The sequence below is a fragment of the Eulemur rufifrons genome, chromosome 8 (genome assembly GCF_041146395.1).
Source record: "Eulemur rufifrons isolate Redbay chromosome 8, OSU_ERuf_1, whole genome shotgun sequence".
Lineage (NCBI taxonomy): Eukaryota > Metazoa > Chordata > Mammalia > Primates > Lemuridae > Eulemur > Eulemur rufifrons.
The window spans coordinates 5,637,733-5,658,855 of NC_090990.1; the positions used below are offsets into that span (position 1 = coordinate 5,637,733).

Here is a 21,123-nt window from a genome sequence, read left to right on the forward strand (position 1 = left end):
TCAGGCTGGTCTCGAACTCCTGGCCTCAAGGGATCCTCCCACCTCAGCCTCCCAAACTGCTGGGATTACAGGCGTGAGCCACCGCGCTGGCCTCAAAATGTTTCTTTTTAAAAAACCTTCCCACGCAAGCAGCCCACATCATCATGGTGGGGAGTTGTCTGATGTTTTAACTCCACCTCTTACCCCCGCAGACGGCTCTTTCTTAAGGCATTTTTAAAAACAAATTTTAAGTGTTACAAATCAAGCAGAAAAATGTGGCTTCTACTTAAGACTCCTACTCGTCTCCTTTCCTAGGGAAAGACTGGCGCAAGCGGGCCGGGGGGCTCATTTGGCTCAAGTTCCCAACGTGCGGGGTCCAGGAACCTGCGCCCCGGGAGGATTGCGCGGCGGTCGGAGGCGTCCAGCAGGGGGCGGCCGCGGGCGGGCCTGGGCCGCGGGAGGGAGCGGGCGGCGGAGGCGGTGGCTGCGGGGCGGCGGGAGGAAAGGGCGGCCCCGACTATGCAGGCGGCTGTGGCGCCAGGGGAGCGGGAGGCGCCCCAGCCCCTCCGGAGGAGCTGCGCGCTGGAGGGCCCTTGCTCTTTGGTCTTTATTGTTTAGTGTTTTTTTTTTTTTAATTGTGGTAACATAAGCATAACATAAAATTTACCACTTTAAGCGTTAAGCATACAGTTCAGTGGCATTAAGTACGTTCACGTTGCTATGCCAACCATCACCAACATCCATCTCCAGAACCTTCTCATCCTCCCGAAACCCTGTCCCCATTAAACCCGACCTCCCCGTTTCCTCCTGCAGCCAGCCCCTGGCACCCACTGTTCTACTTTCTCTCTCTGCATATCTGACTACTCTAAGCGCAAATGGAATCATACAGTATTTGTCCTTTTTTTTTTTTTTAAAAAAAATTGTGTTCTATTTTATTTGTTCAGTTCATTATTGTTATTATTATTATTTTGAGACAGAGTCTTGCTCTGTTGCCTGGGCTAGAGTGCCGTGGCATCAGCCTACCTCACAGCAACCTCAAACTCCTGGGCTCAAACGATCCTGCTGCCTCAGCCTCTGGAGTAGCTGAGACGACAGGCATGTGCCACCATGCCCGGCTAATTTTTTTCTATTTTTTTTGTAGAGATGGGGGTGAGGTCTCACTCTGGCTCAGGCTAGTCTCGAACTCCTGATCTCAAGTGATCCTCCTTTCTCGGCCTCCCAGAGTGCTAGGATTACAGGTGTGAGCTATCCCCACTCAACCAGTATTTGTTCTTTTGTGCCTGGCATATATTACTTAGCAGAAAGTACAGTTCATCCATGTTGTAGAATGTGTCAAAAAGTCCCTCCTTTTTAAGGCTGAATAATATTTCATTGTGTACCACATTTTGTTTATCCGTTCATCCATTAGTGGAGACTTGGGTTGTACAAATTATCTCCTCAAGACACTTGTTAGAGTGGGAGCTCATACTGCGGGATGAGAACAAATTTTTGACACAAAGCTTAGAATAATTTTAAAGAAAGAAAGTTTATTTTGGGGCCGGGTGAGGCAGCTCACACCTGTAATCCTAGCACTGTGGGAGGCTGAGGGGGGGAGGATTGCTTGAGCTCAAGAATTCGAGACCAGCCTGAGCAAGAGCGAAACCCTGTCTCTACTAAAAACAGAAAGAAATTATCTGGACAACTAAAAATATATAAAAAAAATTAGCCGGGCATGGTGGCACATGCCTGTAGTTCCAGATAGCCGGGAGGCTGAGGCAGGAGTATCGCGTGAGCCCAGGAGTTGGAGGTTGCTGTGAGCTAGGCTGACGCCAGGGCACTCACTCTAGCCTGGACAACAAAGCAAGACTCTGTCTCAAAACAAAACAAAACAAAGGCAGACAATAACAACTGTTGGTAAAGATGAGAAGTTGGAACCCTTATACATTCCTAATGGAAATGTAAAATAGTACAGCTGCTTTGGAGAACAGTTTGGCAGTTTCTCAAAAACTTAAACATACAACCCAGTAATTCTCCTTAGGTATATACCCAAAAGAAGTGAAAACACATATCCACGCAAAAACTTGTACATGAATGTTTATATTAATAGCAACATTATTCATAATAGTCAAGAGGCGGAAATGATGCAAAAGTCTATTAACTATGAATTGGTAAACAAAATATGCTATAGCCATACAATGGAATATTATTTGGCATTATAGAAATGAAGGACTGATATATGCTATAATATGCATGAAGCCTGAAAACATATGCTAAGTGAAAGAAGCCAGACACAAAAGGCCACCAAGTACATTATTCCTTTGATGTGAAATGTCCAGAATAGGCAAATCCATTAAGGCAGAAGGTAGATTAGTGGTTGCCCTGAAGGGAAAATGAGTGACTGTTAATGGGTTTGAGGGTTTCTTTTGGGGGTGATAGAAATGTTGGAATTCGTGATGATGATTGAACAACTCTAATACTAAAACTACTGTACACCTTAATTAGGTAAATAGTACAGTATGTGAATTATATGACAATAATGATGTTTAAAAAAAACAAGCAAATTATTAACAGCAGTGTCACCAGGGGTTCAAGTTCTGGCTAACACAGAATTCCTTTCCTGGAGAACAGATAACATGCAAATCCAGCAGTCGTTTAATCTTAGTCACAAATTCCTTACATATCTAGTAGTCAGGTTCCTATTTTAAGCACGTAGCATAGAAATTGTAACTCTTTTAATTCTGGAATGCAATCTTTAAGTTTACGGTGCAGTAAGCCATCCAATATATTCTTCATTTGTGGCAAAATCTGGAATTTCATGGCACTGTTACTTTGACCGCTCAACTTAGATTTATATATTAGAAAATATTTGTATTCTTGTCCACCCGAGGATGTTTTTTCCCCCATTAACTCCAAACGTCTTCCTTTTGCACGTATTGTGCACACTTCGAAGTTATTTGGGTCTCTCATCCATTTATACTTCCAAATTTTTCCAATACATTTGAACACATAAAAAACAAACCAGAAAGTAGCCCTCTAAAAGGCCAAAGTAAAATAAAATTAACTGAAGCTCTTGTGTTAAGAGTTTTCTTACAATTGGGCTTTCTTGAGGGTGGAAGAGGGTGTAGTACGACATTTTTCAGAATATGAATGGTTAACAGGGTACATAACGCTCTCCGCAAAGAGGAGACGTTTTCCGTTTTCTTTTCCCTGGCTTGGTTGGCGGGTGCGGAGAGGCGCTGATGGGTTTCACCGCTCCGAGGCCCCTAAAAAGCAAGCGGCTGGGAACAACCAAGCCGCTGCGTGGACCAGGTCCCAGGCTAGCACCCTCTTCAGGCCGACCTTCCTCGGCGCGCGTCCGGTGCGCCGTCCCTCCCCTTGCCAGCCTACCTGGGCCGGGCCCGCCGCGCCCACAGCCCCTGCGCGGTCGCCATGGCAACACCCAGTCCCGCCGCCCTGCCGCCCTGCCTCCCGCGCCTCTCCCGCTCCTCTCTGGCTCCTCCCCGCGCCTGGCGCGGCTACGGGGGAGGGGCGGGGGCGGGGGCGGGGAGAAGACGCAGGCGAGAGGAAATCGGCGCCGCGACGCCCGTGGCCTATTGGCTGCCGTGCCCTGGAGCCAGAAGCCCAGCCTCCCTGACCGGATCACGTGATCCCTTTCAAAGATGGCCGCCCTGTTGTTTTGATGAATAATACTTGGTGGGGCGAGAGGGTAAGAGTAGGGGTGGAGGGGTAGGAGGATTTACTCTTCCAGCGAGAGAATCGCAAGTCCCACCCTCCCCCTCCCCCCTGCCCGGGTTCCAGCGTGGAGGTGGGGCGTGGCTGGCCTGCTTTAGGAGGGAGGGGTTTCCCTTACAGTGCTGGGCTCTGCCAGGGCGGCTGTGGGGTCGCCTTACCCCGGGGCATCCACTCTGCAGTCCACCAGGTCCCGCCAGGGGCAAAGGGTAGGAAGGGGAGCAGGATCTGCGGGAGGAAACGCCGCTCCAGCGCCGCCACTACGAAGACAGCAGCCTCGGGGCACGAGGCGAGCTGGAGACCACGCTACCCAGTCTGGGTAACCTGGAAAGCAAAGGGTAGTAAGTGGCGCCTTAAGATAATAACCCTGTAGCAGCAGCAGTGGCGGCCAAAGGAGGCTGCTCAGGGTACAAGCGGCTGTAGGAGTTTCTGGGGCGATTGGAGTGACCGAAGCCAAGGCAGTTCAGTGCCTCTCGTGTTCTTATTTTTTAACCTCTGACTATGCAATTCTGAAGCCTCCCCCACTCGGGGGACCAGACAGCCTGATAGACACCTTCCACTCTCCTTCCTCCTGCTCTGGTCTCGAGAACAGAAGGATCGCTTCCTAACGCCTTTCACCATTAAGAGGAAAGCGATGGAGGAGCTGAGCGCCGATGAGGTGAGAAGGAGGTTGGGGAGGGGAGGCACCTTGAGGGATTAGTTGGCAACTCTTTAGCGCTTTGGACCGGGATGATATTGCGCCAGTGGTGCCTGGCCTTTGGGCTTGGGGAAGGAACGGAGATGACATTTTCCAAGAATAAAATGACTCCCAGAGAGGGACTCCGGTTTTATTCTCCTTTATTCTCTTGCCTTCTTTCTTCATTCTGAACTCCATTTGCTGCTTTTCTAGTGTTCTTTTAGGATCCGAAGGAAGGAGAGCGTTTTGAGGTGTTCATTCTTTTCTCAGGGTATGCAAGCAAGAAGGGCTGGATTTATATCACGTTAAATTGTGTTTGTGTTTTCAGAGATTTAAAGAATAATTTCGGATGGAATCAGAATGTTTAGTGGGTGTGTGTTTTTAAAGGAAGTATTTGAAATCCCAAGTACGTGTGGCCATTTCATTTTATAAGTTAATTAAACATATCTTTGTGGTTGGGGGTGGCTTGCAGGCAGATCCTTTGATATTTAACAAAATATGTATCTTCTCAACAGTTTAGAGAATTCCAATTAAATTCTAATGATTTAATAGACCACTGATGACTTCTGGCATTATTCTCTTTCATTTTACCTTTTCCAAGTTCTTGTTTCTTTCAAACTTGTGTTTTGCTCCAGCAGAGGCTGAACAGGAAGCAAGTGGAAGCAAATGACTTTGTAAACTCTCCTCCTGTTCTCATTTCTGAAAAGAGTTTTACAGATCTCTTTCTTGATGTTTTAAAGATTGTTTAATAAATTAAATTGTCATAAAAACAGTGGCAGGTAGGGTACAAGGAATTTGCTGTGATTCTACCGACTTTACCCTGCTTTTTTACAAATTGGGAGCTTCCCTTTCAGGACACCTCTTGTCCATATCCTCTTCATCCTACCTCCTCATTTCTTCCAGTGGTTCATATAAACTTCCCTGCAGTATTATGAAAGTAGTCACCAATCAGGTTGGTTGTACTGTAAGACTTCCATGCTCCACTTTTAGCTACAGAGTAGTATTTTAGGGACTAAAATTTTCCAGGGATAGGGCATGCAATGGTATGTTAAGGGTCAGGTAGGAAAAGAAGCAAATAATTTTGTTGGTTATGATACTTGGATACTTGGTTTGGGAAGCTTGGATTGCCCATCCTGTGTTAGTGACTTTGTTTTCCTCAAATACATCAGGAATGTAATTTTAAATGAGAAGAATGTTGAACAGTTTCTTGCACTCAGGCGGAAAATATCAAGAGATCTCCTTAGAGGCACTTTGTTTTATGTAGTTTTTGAAAGTATCTCTCCCCTTCCCCTTTTTTCTTTAATTTTATTTCTAGTGCGTATTTTCTCTTAAGGCAAAGAGTCTGTTTTTTAGTAGTCCCTTACTCCCAGAAATTACTTTTTTTCTTGATGATCTGTAAATAGCCCCTACTTTAGAGGCTTTTACATACTTGACTTTGCACCAAGAAATTGTTTTCAGACTAATAAAGCGTACAGACCAGTTAAAGATAGTGTATAATCTGAAATGTGTCTCTTCACTTTACCCAGTCCTGAGGAAGGTATAACTTTTTTGTGACCATATAAGGAATACATGTAACATTTATGGAAGAAATAGAAGAAACTTTTTTCAAGGTCAACAGAATATTAAAATAAAAGTGAAAAATTAAATTCAGTAATATAGAATCTATATAAAATTAGCTTCAACAAATTAGTTGTCCTGAGCACAAAGGGACAGCTCAGTAACTGGTAATCTTACTCTCAGCAGAACCTAGAACAAGTATTTTTTTTGGAAAAATCTCTAAAGTTTTTTTTTTAACCCAATTTTTAAAATTTTGGGGTTAGGTGAGCAATTCTCAACAAAACTTTTGCCTGTGTACTGTCATTCTGTGGTGGAATCTTGTGTCACTTATGGTAGGTGATGTTGATTTGGTTAGAAAATAATATATTACTGAAAATTAGAGAGTATATTTTAGGGCTAAAACAGGCAAGACAGTGATCTATCAATCTAAATTAGGAAATTTGGTAAGGCAGAGTTTTATATTTTAACAAAATGAAAATGTGTGAGAATACAGTCCATGAAAAATAAAGGCTAGTGTAACTAGACTAAAAGCTTTAGAAGATTTTACATCATGGGCACTTTTTTGTCCTTCTCATAAATCACCTTGAATTCTTGTGTGTTTTTTCTCTTGTGCTTTGAAGGTACAGTACTTAAGCTTCATTGCTGTTTATTTTTTATATAGTGTAGTTCATTAAGTGAGTTCATTGCTATATAGAACAGATTTATGACTAAGTTCATTCCCTTTAGGAATCTACATTCCAAGGCATCATTATTTACATTATATTCATTCTGTAGCCTACACATGTTTTGTTTTTTCATGTACCAAGATGATGCTGTGAGTACGGCAGGGCAGGTGTTTTAAACTGGTTTTCAACAGTGGTGATGAGATTGCATTGAAATGATTTGTCTTCCCCCCCCCCCCTAAATCTTTATGACCTATTTCATCTGCAGGATGGTTGGCTGGGATTCAGGGTGCGGTCAAGGTTTTAGAAGAGTGTTAAGTGTTCCCTCCCAAATGCAGAATATATGACCTTGGACTTTTTAGCAGTGTTCTGTAAGTGGAAAAGGATTGCCATTTAATAACATCCTTAGAACCCTGTTCTGTGGCAGGCACTTTATAGCCATTGTCTCATTTGATAAAACATTGCAATCAAGCGGGTAGTATTTTCCTTATGCAGGTGGTGAAACTGAGATTTAGGTTAAGGAACTTGTCCATAGTGTACTGGCTTAAAAGTGAGAGAGTTGGAATTCAAACCCAGGGCTTTTGACTCTAAAGCCTTTATACCATGTTTTACTGCTTAACAATTGACCATCAATTTACCAAATCTTCTGTATAAATATCGTGCTAACATTGGTCCACTCTGCTTTATATGCATAGTTTTTCTGTAGAAGTGTTGTTCTGCATGAATACATTGATGAAGTGATCAGGGATTTTTGGTACTGATTCTCCTCTCCCCTACCCAGTTATTCACTGGACAAGATTTAAAGACATTCTAATTTAATTGGGGTGAGGGAGATAGATAGGAATCCAACAATTGCAATTGAGTGCCAAGTGCTATTGTGGAATTAGGCACAAGCCACTTCAGAAAAACAAGAAGGGACCCCTGGAGGGGCATTGTCTTAGTGAAGACTGAAGAAAAAGTGATACTTACCCTGAGTAGTAGTTGCTTCATAAAGGGCCCTGGGAACTGGCTGTGAGATTGGAGAGCTCAAGAAACAGCCAGAAGTAGTGGAACTGGAACACTGGGTTTTGCCTAGGAGGTGAGGCAGGCACCAGATCTTGGAGGGCTGTCAGAAATGCCTAGGAGTTTGGACTTTCTCTGTAAGATGCCATTGAGGGATTTAAAGGGATTAGAAAGAAAGATGCCTGGCAAGGGTGTAGAGGGTGGTTTGGAAGAAGGTGGCTGCAGATCTCTAGGCAAATTAGAAGGCTGCTGTTGCTGTCTAGGAGTGAGGCCATGGAGTCTGAAGGAACTAAGGCATTGGCAGTGGGCATGGAAGGAGCAGACAGACACCAGAAATCCCAAGGACGAATTTAACCCAGTTTGAACAATCAGATGTGAAGGAGGTGGGGGGAGGAGAAAGGGAGAAGATGATGCCTCATTTTCTAGTTTGGGAGAAGGATGGATTGGTATTGAATAAGGAATTGCAGACAAGGAGCGGATTTTGGAGAAAGCAGATCAGTTTTATTTTGAACTACTGAAAAGATGAGTCAACATGGAGACCCTCACCCTGACCTTTCTACTTGAAGGTCCCCACCTCTTTGACCTTTTCTTTCCTTGTAATAGGCCTGAGGACCTGAACTCACTTTTCCCCCCAGTAAGTAGTTGCTACCACTCATTTTATAACCAGGGTTTTTCTTCCTTAAGCCTAGTAAGAGAGTGGGATATAGCCACCCAGGCCCTCTCTCTACTCCTTTTGTTGATTGCAGACAAGAGACAGAGAATGGTAATTATGATATTAGTTGACATTTTTTGAGCTCTTAATATGTGCTAAGCACTTAATTTGCTTAGCAAGGTTGGTATAATAATCCCCATTTTACAGATAAGAAAATTGAGGCCAATAGAAATTAAGTAATTTGCTGAAAAGCACACATCTAGTAAGTGATAGAACCTGGATTCTAATCCAGAATCTGACTCCAGAGTTCTCAATCCATTTACTAAACCACCTCGAAAACAGAAGTAACCTGAGGAGGGGGATAATAAACATATACACACATGTAAGATGCCATTTGGTGGTAAGTGCTGTGAAGAAAAATAAAGCAGTCTAAAAGGGATGGAAAACAATGGGGTATGTGGAGAGTGTGTAGTTTTAGGAGGTGGTTTTAAAAAGAATTTCAGGGATGGCAGGGAGCTTTCTGGGGGAAGAAAAATTCCCAGGTACAGGGAACACCAGGTACCAAGGACCTTGAGGTGGATGCATTCTTAAGCTGTTCTAGGAATACCAAGAAGGACAAATGTGGTTGGAGTCTGCTATGCAAGGGGCACAGTGGCAGGAGATGAAGTCATTTATTCTTTCAGGAAAATCTTACTGAGTTCTCATAACTGTGTTTCAATCAATGCTGATTTTTCCTTCATATTTTCTTTTCATCACATTTAAATATGTTTGAAATTAGAATGCTTCTTATAATGGATGGTGTAATCTCTATTGGCCAGGTGGCAGTTGTGACACTGTTGTCATTTCCTGTTTACATGCAACCTGGTTATACCTGTTCATATTATCAGCCCTTCAGTCGAGTGCTACACATGTTAAATTTAGTTGCAATTTTAAATGCTCTCCAAAAAATTACACTTTGATCTTCAGTGAAAGCAAATGCTACTTTGTATGCAGAAAGGAATGGAATCAGCAGTGGGATGTCAATTTGATATTAGCAAAGAAAATGTTGTTGGAATGACCACAATTCCATGTTTCATTGTACAGCAACAACCAAGTGCTTTAGGGAGCTTTAGACAGGTGGAAATCCACAGGCCTATGAATCTTTGTCACATTTTGTAACTGAACATGGAGTGAGGAGGATTGCCTTTTGCACCCAGGTAATGCAGCCAAAGGTCAGAGACAGTCCACAGTCCTCAGAAATTTCAAAGCAGGTAGAGCCTGGTGTAACTGATTGCTACTCCTGGTCTATTGTTAATGCATTTTATTGTGGTTTAATGGACAGCATTTTTTTTTCTTTCTTTTTTTTTTTTTTTTTGCTCCCCTCCCCCCTTTTTTTCTTGATGGTGTGAAAAATAATGGTTTAGCTTATAATCTGCAATATTTTATATTTGATAAAATATAGGGTATGCCCAATGTTGTCAGCTGTGAGGATATACTAATGAACAAAACAAAAAGAAATATCTGCCCTGTGGGACTTACATTCTGATTTATGTTTTAAAATAATCATTCTGGCTTCTGCGAAGAGGATAAAGGGGGAAAGAGTGAAAGTAGAGAGAATGGTTATAAGGCCATTGCAGGAGTCCCAGGGAGAGATCACGTGTGGTCACCAGTCAGGGTTAGTGGAGAAGGTGAGAAAGGGTCAGGTATTAGATGGTCAGATATTTTGTAGGGAGAGCCAATAGGATTGAGTGATGGGTTGGATGTGGGGTATGAAAGAGTAGACTCAAGGGTGCCCAGGTGAAACAGATTATCATCGGGTTGATCATTGTAATAGACATGATATAGCAGCTGCTTAAGCCAGATAAATATTTATTTCTCTCTAAATAGAAGTCTGGGTAGGAGGCTGGGGCTGCTATGGCAGCTCTCTGCTCATTTGGGGTGCAAGTGCCGTCTGTCTTGTACCAACTTTCTTACCATATGGCTTTCATCTTTTGATCCCTGTATTTCTGCATTCTAGCCAGGGAGGAGAGAAGAGAAGGGAAGGGGAAGTCATGTTCCTTCTCTTTCATGGCACAGCTTGAAAGTTGCATGGATCACTCCTCTTTACCTCTCATTGGCCAGAACCTAAGTCACATGGCCACAGCTGGCACAGCTTGAAAGTTGCATGGATCACTCCTCTTTACCTCTCATTGGCCAGAACCTAAGTCACATGGCCACAGCTGCTTCTTGCTGGGAAGGCTGAGAAATATAGTTTTTAACTTGGTAGCCATATGTTCAACTACAAATTCTTTTTTTTTTTTTTTTTTTTTTTTTGAGACAGAGTCTCACTTTGTTGCCCAGGCTAGAGTGAGTGCCGTGGCGTCAGCCTAGCTCACAGCAACCTCAAACTCCTGAGCTCAAGCGATCCTCCTGTCTCAGCCTCCCGAGTAGCTGGGACTACAGGCATGCACCACCATGCCTGGCTAATTTTTTCTCTATATATTTTTAGCTGTCCATATAATTTCTTTCTATTTTTAGTAGAGATGGGGTCTCGCTCTTGCTCAGGCTGGTCTCGAACTCCTGAGCTCAAACGATCCGCCCACCTCGGCCTCCCAGAGTGCTAGGATTACAGGCGTGAGCCACCGCGCCCGGCCTACAGATTCTTTTATCTTAGAAAGGGAGAATAGTCATGCCTTTCTTCCCAAATCTAAAACACTGTACCTTCCCAAGAGAGAGAAGCCCAAATCAACTTCGGAGTCCAGAATCTCTGAGTGATGTACAGTCCAGGGACCTTTAGATTAAAACACAAATTATCTGCTGCCCGTCACCCCCCCAATACAGTGTGATGGAGTAAGATAGGATAATGGAAATAAAAACACCCATTTAGAAAAGGGAAGAGTGGAAAGTACATACCTCTCACTGGTCCGTAGCTATTGTCAACTCCTGCCAGGCCGAGTTGTGAGAGCTTCCTGGTGTGAGATTCTGACCTAGCCCATCTAGCAGCCTTGGTTCCGGTCTCCTGGAGGAACTCCCTTGTCCCTGGCCCTCTCTAACCTCTGACTTTACTGTCTGGGTAGTTTTTCTGTGTTTCTTTTCCTCTGGGGCCAGATCTGAAGTGGACATTGGGGGATATCCCCTTCCTGGGGCTGAATAATTTCTTTACCTTGCTTCCTGCTGGGTAGTGAAGGATTTGGCATTTTCAACCCTACATAGCCCAGAATTACTAGATTCTGTGTAAACTTAAACTGTAGCACGTGGACATTGCTTAGACAGGTCTATATTCCCTTTTTTCTTTGCATGCAAATTGGCAAGCTGTAGCTTGAGTCTGTTTCATGCTTGTGGGCCTTCTTTCTTTCTTTCTTTTTTTTTTTTTTTGAAACAGAGTCTTGCTCTGTTGCCCTGGCTACAATACAGTGGCGTCATCATAGCTCACTGCAGCCTCAAACTCCTGGGCTTAAGCCATCCTCCTGCCTCAGCCTCCTGAGTAGCTGGGACTACACGCACAAACCACCCTGCCCAGTTAATTTTTCTATTTTTTGTAGAGATGGAGTCTCGCTCTTGCTCAGACTGATCTCAAACTCCTCAGCACAAGTGATCTTCCTGCCTCAGTCTCCCAGAATGCTAGGATTACAGGCGTGAGCCACCACACCTGGCTGGCTGGCTGGCTGGCTGGCTGGCTTGCTTGCTTTGGTTCTTTTCTTTCTTTCCTTTTTTTTTATAGAGACAGGAAGCTCACTCTGTCACCTAGGCTAGCGTGCAGTGGCGTTATCATAACTTACTGCAACCTGAAACTCCTGGCTTCAAGCAATCCTCCTGCCTCAGCCTCCTGAGTAGCTAGGACTACAGGTGTGCATCACCATGCCCATCTACTTTTTTTTTATTTTTTATTTTTATTTTTGTAGAGACAGGGTCTCGTTGTGTTGACCAGGCTGGTCTTGAACTCCTGGGCTTAAGTGAAGGACTTCCTACTTAAAGTGGCATGAAGCCAATAAGCACCCAGATTCCGAATTGTTCTACCAGATTCCCTTGAATTATAGGCCCTGTTGGCATGCAGGCTATTTTCTAAAATGTCACAGGTTTACCAAGTGTTTATCATGTCCTGCAACATCACCATTCTTCCATCCAACACTGTGCCCACGCTGACCCCTAAGTCAGTGTCACCTATTTATATTCAGTTAAGGTTGATTACTTCCAGGTTCCAAATTTTACATATTAATTAGGATACTTATTTGGCTGCTTCGGCAAGAGTTCTAAACTAATAATGGCTTAAACAAGATAGCAGCTTATTTTTTTATACTTAAAGGAAATATCTGAGTAGGTGGTTGAGAGCTGGTTTAGTAACTCCACAATTACGAAGGGGCCAGACTCATTCTGTTTTGTCTATTATCATCCTCTAATTTATAGTCCAAGGGGGCTGCGCCAGCTCCTGTGAGGAAATCTGCATCCCAGTCCTCAGGAAAGGACTCGGAGATGGAGAAGGCATGTTCCTACCCCGTAAAGGCACGCTCAGAAAGCTTCATGTATCATTACATCTCCTTGGCCAGAACTTAGTCACCTGGCCACACCCACGTGCAAGGGTGGCTGAATGCACATCAGGAGGCAGCTGGCTTCTTTACCACATTGATACCAGGAGTTTTGGCTTAAGCAGCTCAAAAAATGGAATTGTCATAATATACTGAGATAGGAAAAATTGAAAGGGAAGATTTGGAGGAAGAAAATACCTGTTTTGAACATATTATGATTATGCTGCCTATTTTTTATCCTTGTGGAGATACCAAGTAGATTGTTGTGTAGGGGTTTGCAGTTCAGGGGCAGGTTGGGGTTGGGGTTAGGGATACTAATCAATCAGGAAGTTGTCAGTGTATTTAAAATCATGAGAATGTTAAGTACATGTTATAGTTCAGGAAAATAAATAAATGAAATCGTGAGAATGGACAGATTATCTAGAGAGTGAAAATAAATAGAGAAGAGGTCACTCAGCAATTAAAGGTCAGGAGAGAAAGAGGACCCAGAAAAGGAGACAGATAAGAAACAGCTACTGAGGTAGGAGGAAAATCAAGAGGGGGTCAAGTGCTGGCATCCAGGAAGACAGAGTTTCCTGATGGGGGCATGTTCAACTGTGTGGAATGTTGATAAAGTAAATTAGAGGAGGACCAAGACTTGACTATGGGGTTTGGCAATGTGGAGGTCATTGGTTTCCTTGACTAGACCAATTTCAAGAAGTGGGTTCAAGAAAGAATGGGAGGCCTGGGCATGGTGGCTCAGGCCTGTAATCCCAGCACTTTGGGAGGCTGAGGCCAGAGGATCACTTGAGACCAGCCTGGGTAACATAGTAAGATCCTGTCTCTACAAAAAAAAAATAATAATTAAAAAATTAACTGGGTACAGTGGCTCATGCCTGTAATCCCAGTGTTTGGAAGGCTGAGGTGGGTGGATTGTTGCTTGAGCCCAGGAGTTCAAGTTTACAGTAAGCTGTGATTGTGCCATATTCTCCAGCCTGGGTAATAGAGCCAGACCCTGCTTGTCTCTAAAAAAAAAAGAGAGAGAGAGAGAGACAGAGAGAGAGAGAAAGTGGGCGATGAAAGGAGAGAGTAGAGCGCTCAGGGGTAGCCTCCAGGGATATACTGGGAACCTTCTTAGATGGTGGAAGCCATGGGATTTATTTATTTATTTTTAATTTTATTTATTTATTTATTGTTATTTTTTAAAATGAATTTTTTTTGAGACAGAGTCTCAGTCTATTGCCCGGGCCAGAGTGCTGTGGCATCAGCCTAGCTCACTGCAACCTCAAACTCCTGGGCTCTAGCAATCCTCCTGCCTCAGCCTCCTGAGTAGCTGTAACTAGAGGTGCACACCACCATGCCAGGCTAATTTTATTTTTATTTTTAATTTTTTTAATTTCAGCATACTATGGTGATACAACAGTTCTATTTTTAGTTGCCCAGCTAATTTTTTTTCTATTTTTAGTAGAGACGGGATCTTGCTCTTGCTCAGGCTGCTCTCAAACTCCTGAGCTCAAGCAATCCTTCCGCCTTGTCCTCCCAGAGGACAGGTATTACAGGTGGGATTACAGCTGGGATTACAGGTGTGAGCCACCACGCCTGGCCCATGGGTTTTAGAAGTTAGAAGAAAATATGTAGTAAGCATATCCTTTTAAATTTTAACTTTTGCCATTCCTTACTGTAATCACTAATTCCTTTATTCATTCATTGTTTACTCTGTTTCTCTCTCTTTCTCCAAGGTAGGAAGCAAAGACACAGAGATAGATTTGTATATTATCCTTAGCAGGATGTTTTGGGCCTGAAGAGTCTGAAATATAAATTTTGAGTCATAATCTGGGAAACCCTGGATCATTAATTATAGTTAGTTTTTAGAGCTTAAAAAAAAACCAGCTGAGGTAAATAAGTGGTAAAAGACTTGAGTATTATTAATTCTGTTTGCTTAATTTCAACAAATACTTGTGGGGTGTTTATTCTCTGCCAGGCCCTGAGGGATGTATGTGTGGAGATAACCATCTCGAATAGGAATAGGACCTGGCCTTTACCTTCAGTGAGCTCATGCTGCAGTGGAGAGACAGGAACACAGCCAGCTGAGTTCAGGTGCTAAATAAACATTGCGGTGGTAGAGGGATTACAGTTGATGGGGCAGTTCTTTCTGGTGGGAAATCTGGGGAGGGGGCTGGGAAGATTCGAGTTAGTCCTTAAAGATGATCAGGATTTGTTTTTTTTGTTTTTGAGACAGAGTCTCACTTTGTTACCCGGGCTAGAATGATGCTCAGGATTTTGACATTTAAAAAAGTCCATGGTGAGTGCGATGCGCACTGCCTGGGGAATGGACACGATTGAGGTTTTGACTAGGGGGGATGGGCTGTGGGGAGGGGAGGAGTGCACACCTACATGATGAGTGCGATGTGCACTGTCTAGGGAATGGACACAATTGAAGCTCAGACTCGGGGGGATGGGGAGGCATGGGCAATGGATATAGCCTGATCTTTTGTACCCCCTTAATGAGCTGAAAAACAAACAAACAAACAAAGATTATCTAAAGGTTCTCAATAGTCCTAGTTGCAGAGAGTAAGGAAGAGTCACCCTGGACACACAGTGAAAGCATTTATAAATAAACAGAGAAGGAAAGACAAAAAAAAAAAAAAAAAAAGAAAGTATAAACTAAAAAATCTTTTATAAAGTATGAATTTTTGATTCTTACTGATTAAATATACCTTTCTAAATATTTCATCATTGGTAATAAAAATGAAGCATTTTTGTTAAAAAAAAAAAAAAGTCCGTGGTGAAGAGACATGTTTCATTTACTTTTTATCCTGGGTAAACTATATGACATTCATTCTTTTGAAATTGATTATAGAAATACTGGAATCATTGAGGAAAAACTGAAGGTGGTAATGAATATGAGATACTTGTGGGTACCTGTGGATCTGAAAGGTTTTGAGATGAGATTATCAGGTACAGCCAAATCTGTAACCCCAGGTCCCCCAAAACCTCCAAGGGTCTGTAGCAGTTGAAGGAGGAGGAGTGGGGGAGAAGTAGGAGGAACGGGAAAGATGTTTCAATAATATTGATTTTCCTCTCCTAATGTTAATACTAATCACACTGCAGTGAATTGTCTGTTCATTTGGTCTGTCTCCTACTGGATCATAAGCTCCTGGCTATTCTTGTTCACTGCTTTTTATCAAACTCTTTACACAGGGCTTGGCATGGAGCAGCCCACAGCAAATATTTGTTGAATGCATGAATGAATACAACGGTACAACTTGCCTTTTCATGACTTCCAGTTCTTGTATTATGGTGGTTTTTCTGTTGCTACATTAAGTTGCATTAGTTATCCAAGGCCAGGCGTGGCGACTCATGCCTGCAATCCTAGCACTTTGGGAGGCCAAGGCAGGAGGATTGCTTGAGCCCAGGAGTTTGAGGTTGCAGTGAGCTATGATGACACCACTGCACTCTAGCCCGGGTGACAGAGCAAGACCCTGTCTCAAAAAAACAAAATAAAAATGACAACCACAAAAATTATTCAAAAGTAGTTTCCTATGGTATTAGTTTTTATCTGTAAATACATACCTGGGCTGGCCAAATCAGGTGTTACGATTAGCCCAAAATAATCATGTATAGATTACCAATTTTCAGAAACAATAGAGTACCTTTTCATGTTAGAGATGGAAATACTCTGTATATATGGGTGTCCTAGTGGGGAAATTATTTCTGGGAGGGAAATGGAATTTAGTGGAAATTTAAAAATATTTAGCAGCCTTTATAATGTACTCACTAGAACCTTTTATGTTTGATTTTGTTTAGTAAGAAAACTGTCATGTTTACAATATTGAGATACGTGAGCATTCAGGAAAAAGTAGGCAATACAATTTTTTTGAGGTGAGTTGAAGGAAAAAAATTTGAATTGCTAAAAATTTAAAAAGCATCTTTTTTCCTTAGTGTATACAAAACCCTCCAGAGGAGTTTATACATTGATTTCAGCAGTAATTGTTTTGTGAGTCAATTAAAAAAGATTAAGAGTTACCCTATACTACAAAAAAATTTATAGCCCCTCTGAGCTTATTTTAAGCATCACTTATGTTTAGAGTCTTGGTTATGGCATTTTTGTTTTAGGATACTAACATGTAACAGCATACATGTATTTGGGTTTGCAAACAATTCACCCTTTACTTTTACATTAATTAATCTTTTACTTATGATAGATATAGATCAGGCATCATTTCAGTGGAGTTTTATCAAAAGTAGTACCACTTCTTTTTTTCTTCAAGGACAACTTGGAGCAGACAGGGTGGTGATCTGCAAGCACTTTTGGTTGTTCATTTTTACTTTGTACAAATGTCCTTGTGCCAAAACAGTTTGGTGATTTCTCATCTAGGGAAATATGAATAAAGCAGTCTTTTGGCTTGAAATGTTAATGATTAGAGTGGCTTGTGAGTGGGAGAATTTTAGTGAATGCCAGTTGGAAAAATGCCTGTGAAAGTGTCCCATAGGGTAGCTCTTCATCTTGTTTGATGTTAACCATGCAAGTAAAGTAGCAAAAGCGCTTTCAGCCACGCTGTACTGGGCTATGATAGTTGTGTGAAAATGTTGCCATTTCTAATTAAAAACAGGGCCTAGTGGCCTTGGCTGAGGGATGATACTTAACCTGTAGGAGGAATCTCAACACTAATGACTCAAGTTGGGAAGGAAACCTTTATTCATGCCAAGGATTTGATGGTCACATAGTGGCCAGAAGTCAGTACAGTATTTTCTCTCTTTGAAAGAGCGACTTTCTCTAACACTGTGGTGTGGATCTGCTGGAATATTGGCTTTAAAATATTCTGAGTGAGTGTGAATATAGATCTATGGTTGAGATTAGAGAAAATACAAGATTCCTGCCCCAGGATAATTTATACTTTAGTTTCAGCAATGATTATTCTGTGAGTCAATTTAAAAACCTCTTTCCAAATAGCTGGGTTTTTGAAAATCCTTTTTAATTTTTTAATACTGTCTGTTTCACTTGGGGCTTTTAAGTTACCAGAATCAGTTTTATGGAATGGTGTTAGAAGTAGCTGATGCTTGGTCTTGTCTAGGTTCATCTTGTCTGTTAAACCAAGTGGGATCATAGATGAGAACAGAGACTATATCAGCCTTTTCTATCCCTTGGAATATGTTTGGCCATAACTGACATAAAGATGCAGCTACAAGAAACTTTTCTTCTTTTTTTGAGACAGGGTCTCTTCTCTCTCTACTTCTCTGTCTCAATCCTCTTGCCTCAACCTCCCAAAGTGCTGGGATTATAGGGCCACTGCCCCCAGCAATAACTTTATACATATATCTATCTTCAAGCCTGTGATGGTTAATTTTATATGTCACCTTGGCTGGGCCACAGTGCCTATGTGTGTCGCCAGACATTATTCTTGGTATTTCTGTGAGGATGTTTTTGGATGAGATTAGTGTTTGATTGGTGGACTTTGAATACAGTAGATTCCCCTCTGCGGTGTGGGTGGGCCTCATCCAACCAGTTGATAGTAGAAGAACGAAGTCTTCGTAGTAGAACGAAGACTGACCTCCCCTGAGCAAGAAGGAATTTAGCCAGCAGCAGACAGCCTTCAGACTTGAACTGCAGCATCAGCTGTTCTGTAGATCTCCAGCCTGCTGGCCTACCCTGCAGATTTCGGATTTACCAGCCTTCATAATCACATGAGCCAATTCCTCACTGTAGCCTCAAACTCCTGGGCTTCTCTTGCCTCAGCCTCCCTAGTAGCTAGAACTACAGGCATGTGCCAACTCACCCAGCTAACTTTTTAAAATATTTTTGCAGAGGTGGGGTCTTACTATGTTGTCCAGGCTGATCTTAAACTCCTGGCCTCAAGCAATCCTCCCACCTTAGCCACCCAAAGTACTAGGATTCCAGGCATCAGCCACTGTGCCCGGCCCATTTTTTAAAAACAAGATGCAGTAAAAATTACCCTATTCTAAGGATGTTTCTCTGCCATGTAATATTTGGCAGATTTAGGTTCTTGATGCTTTGGTTTCTCCTGCTGATTTCACAGTTAGCTAACAAATGCGAAATACTTTTTAGTAGTTTTGTTACATACTCATATTGTTTAAGTGAAACAGAACCCTAAGCAAAGGGAAAACTGTCTTGAGCCTAAAAGGATTCAAAGAGCAAAAGGATGGAGAAAACTAGCAGGCTGAAATTATTTTTTAAAAAGACTATTTACTGTGTGTTAGGTGGACACTTTTCATTTGTTTAGCAAATATTTACCAAGTGCTTTTTGGGAGTTAGGCACTGTTCTAGTTGCTGGGGATGTGGCAGTGAATAAAATAGACCAAATCCCTGCTGTCTTGGAGCTTGTGTTGTACTGGTGTAGACTATAAACTGATAAATAGGTACTAACTCAGGTGGTGCATCATATTAAGTTTATTTCTGATGACTGTGTTGCGAGGTAAGTAGTATTTATCACATTCTTATAAGTGGGGAAATTGAGGCTCAGAGAGGTAACCCAGCTGGAGACAGGTGCAGCTGTGGCCAGAGCTGGCTGCATGGTTGCTCATTGTGCAGAGGACTTTGGGAAGATGGAGCACGGAGCACCACTGCTCTCACCCACTGCACGGGGCCCTGGTTTCACTTTCACGTGGAATGCTTTTTTTTTTTTAATAAAATTACTCCAACGTCAAATGTTGATAGAGTCTAGCGTAAGTCTTTATTATGATAAGCTACTTATTCTAATTTGAAGTAATAATATTAATTAATATGACACTTAAGAAAGTAGTTTTGGTAACAGGCAGGCTTTTGCCTTTGGTTCTTATCGCTCACCGGCTGTCCGAAGGTGGGCAGACATACCCAATGTTCTCCATATTATCAATTAGATATAAAAAGCATAATTAATAATTTTTGTTGTAGTTTATAAAACTCGTAATTTAAAAAGATATCATTGCTGCCTGGCATTGGAGAATTAAAGGACCACAACCTTTTCTTCTCCTTAAGAAAATACAGTTTACAGTCCATTTCTAATGATAATAAAACCATTTCTTTGTCATGGGCCAGACTGCCAGGTTGATGGTTAGGCTGGTATGAAGGTGTGAGTGTCCTGTGGTACGTGCAGTCAAGGCCATAAGAATTCAGAAGATAAACAGTTTGAAAATTGTGTATTTTGCTAATAGTTTCTAGAACTTGGCCTTTGTAAGAATTTTGTGCTTTATTTTTGAGAGATTTATTCAGCTAGGAAAGTACCCATCAAAGAGTGAGATAATTTGCCTTATCTGCATTCCCTTTGCGGGGAGGGGAAGCATGATAGACAATGGAGGGTGTGTAGGTAAAGAGAGGGGTGAGAGTAGAGGGAATGCCCGGCACAGAGGGACACAGGACTGTCAGGTGTGTGGGGCGACCTTGTAGTGGCCATGTCCCCACAGCAGGACTCTTGAGGGTAAGAGTGGGTCTGTTACAATTAAAATTGAGTACAGAGAGTACACTGGGCTGAGGCCAGGAGCCAAGATGATGGTCCTCTTGCTGTAGGTGACATGTGTGGGTTGGAGTGGGGCGCGCTTGGGTGAGAGCACTAGATGCTGTAAGCTTTCAATTTGAGGGTAAGTGTTGGACATGGCCGCGGTATCCTTTGGAGAAGAAATGTGGTAGAGAAATCAGGCTTTTTGTAACTTTCTAGTAAACATTTTTGAGTTGGGTGAAAAGTAAACTTGAAAAATAAAGCAGAAAATGATTTGAAAACTGAGATTGCATGGTGACAGTGCTGTTCTACCCTTGTCTCTTTCCGCTGTGTCATGTGTATCCTGTAACATTTCTCAGTTGCTTGGTGGGCTTGGTCCTTTACTTGTGTGTGTGGACATAGGGAAGCGGGGCTCATTGAGCTGTTACGTTTCTGCGTGTTAAAACTTGTGTTGGAGAAGGTGCGCAGGGGCCGGGTGGTGGGTGATGGGGAGCTGGGCAGCGAGGACTCTGGAATCTCAGTGACCCTTGGTGACCACAGTCAGTGCTGCATCCTGAGCACTTTGGGCACTTCCAGCAGGAAGAGGGCACCTGGCACCTGAGAACCGCTTTGGCGGCTGGCCTGACACAGACCTAAGCCCAGTGGGGCAGGAGGAGGTGGAGCAGGTAGGCTGCGATGCGGGCTATGAGTTTGACATCTACCTCCGCTCAGGGCAGAAGACAGCTGTCCCGACCCCCTGGACAGAGCTGGATGCCGCTGAGCAGATGTGGCTGCCAGTGAGCACTGGGTGCAGCGAGCAGCCCTGTGGGGTCTGACTGGCCTCAGCAAAGCAGAAACTGCTGCCAAGTACAGTGAGGCCCGCGTAAAGATCCGGAGGGCTCCCCTGGAGCAGATCATCCCTTGTGAGCAGCATCAGTGAGGGTCGCAGGTACGCAGACCTCACCCTAGATCGGCTGTCCTCCCCTGAGAGTCTGAAGGAGCTGTTGCCAGAGCT

General features: G+C 42.9%; 1 protein-coding gene across 3 annotated transcripts in view; it reads left to right on the forward strand.

Moving 5' to 3' along the window:
* The first annotated feature begins 3,606 nt into the window (after positions 1-3,606).
* The window catches only part of UBE4B (ubiquitination factor E4B), a 114,550-nt gene continuing 97,033 nt past the window's right edge, over positions 3,607-21,123 (forward strand). For 2 of the 3 annotated variants that reach the window (XM_069479322.1, XM_069479323.1), the window contains exon 1: positions 3,607-4,345. In XM_069479322.1, coding sequence (XP_069335423.1) covers positions 4,322-4,345 — 24 coding nt within the window. In that variant the 5' untranslated portion in view covers positions 3,607-4,321. The remainder of the gene's footprint in view (positions 4,346-21,123) is intronic. The other variant, XM_069479321.1, reaches the window with a different exon arrangement.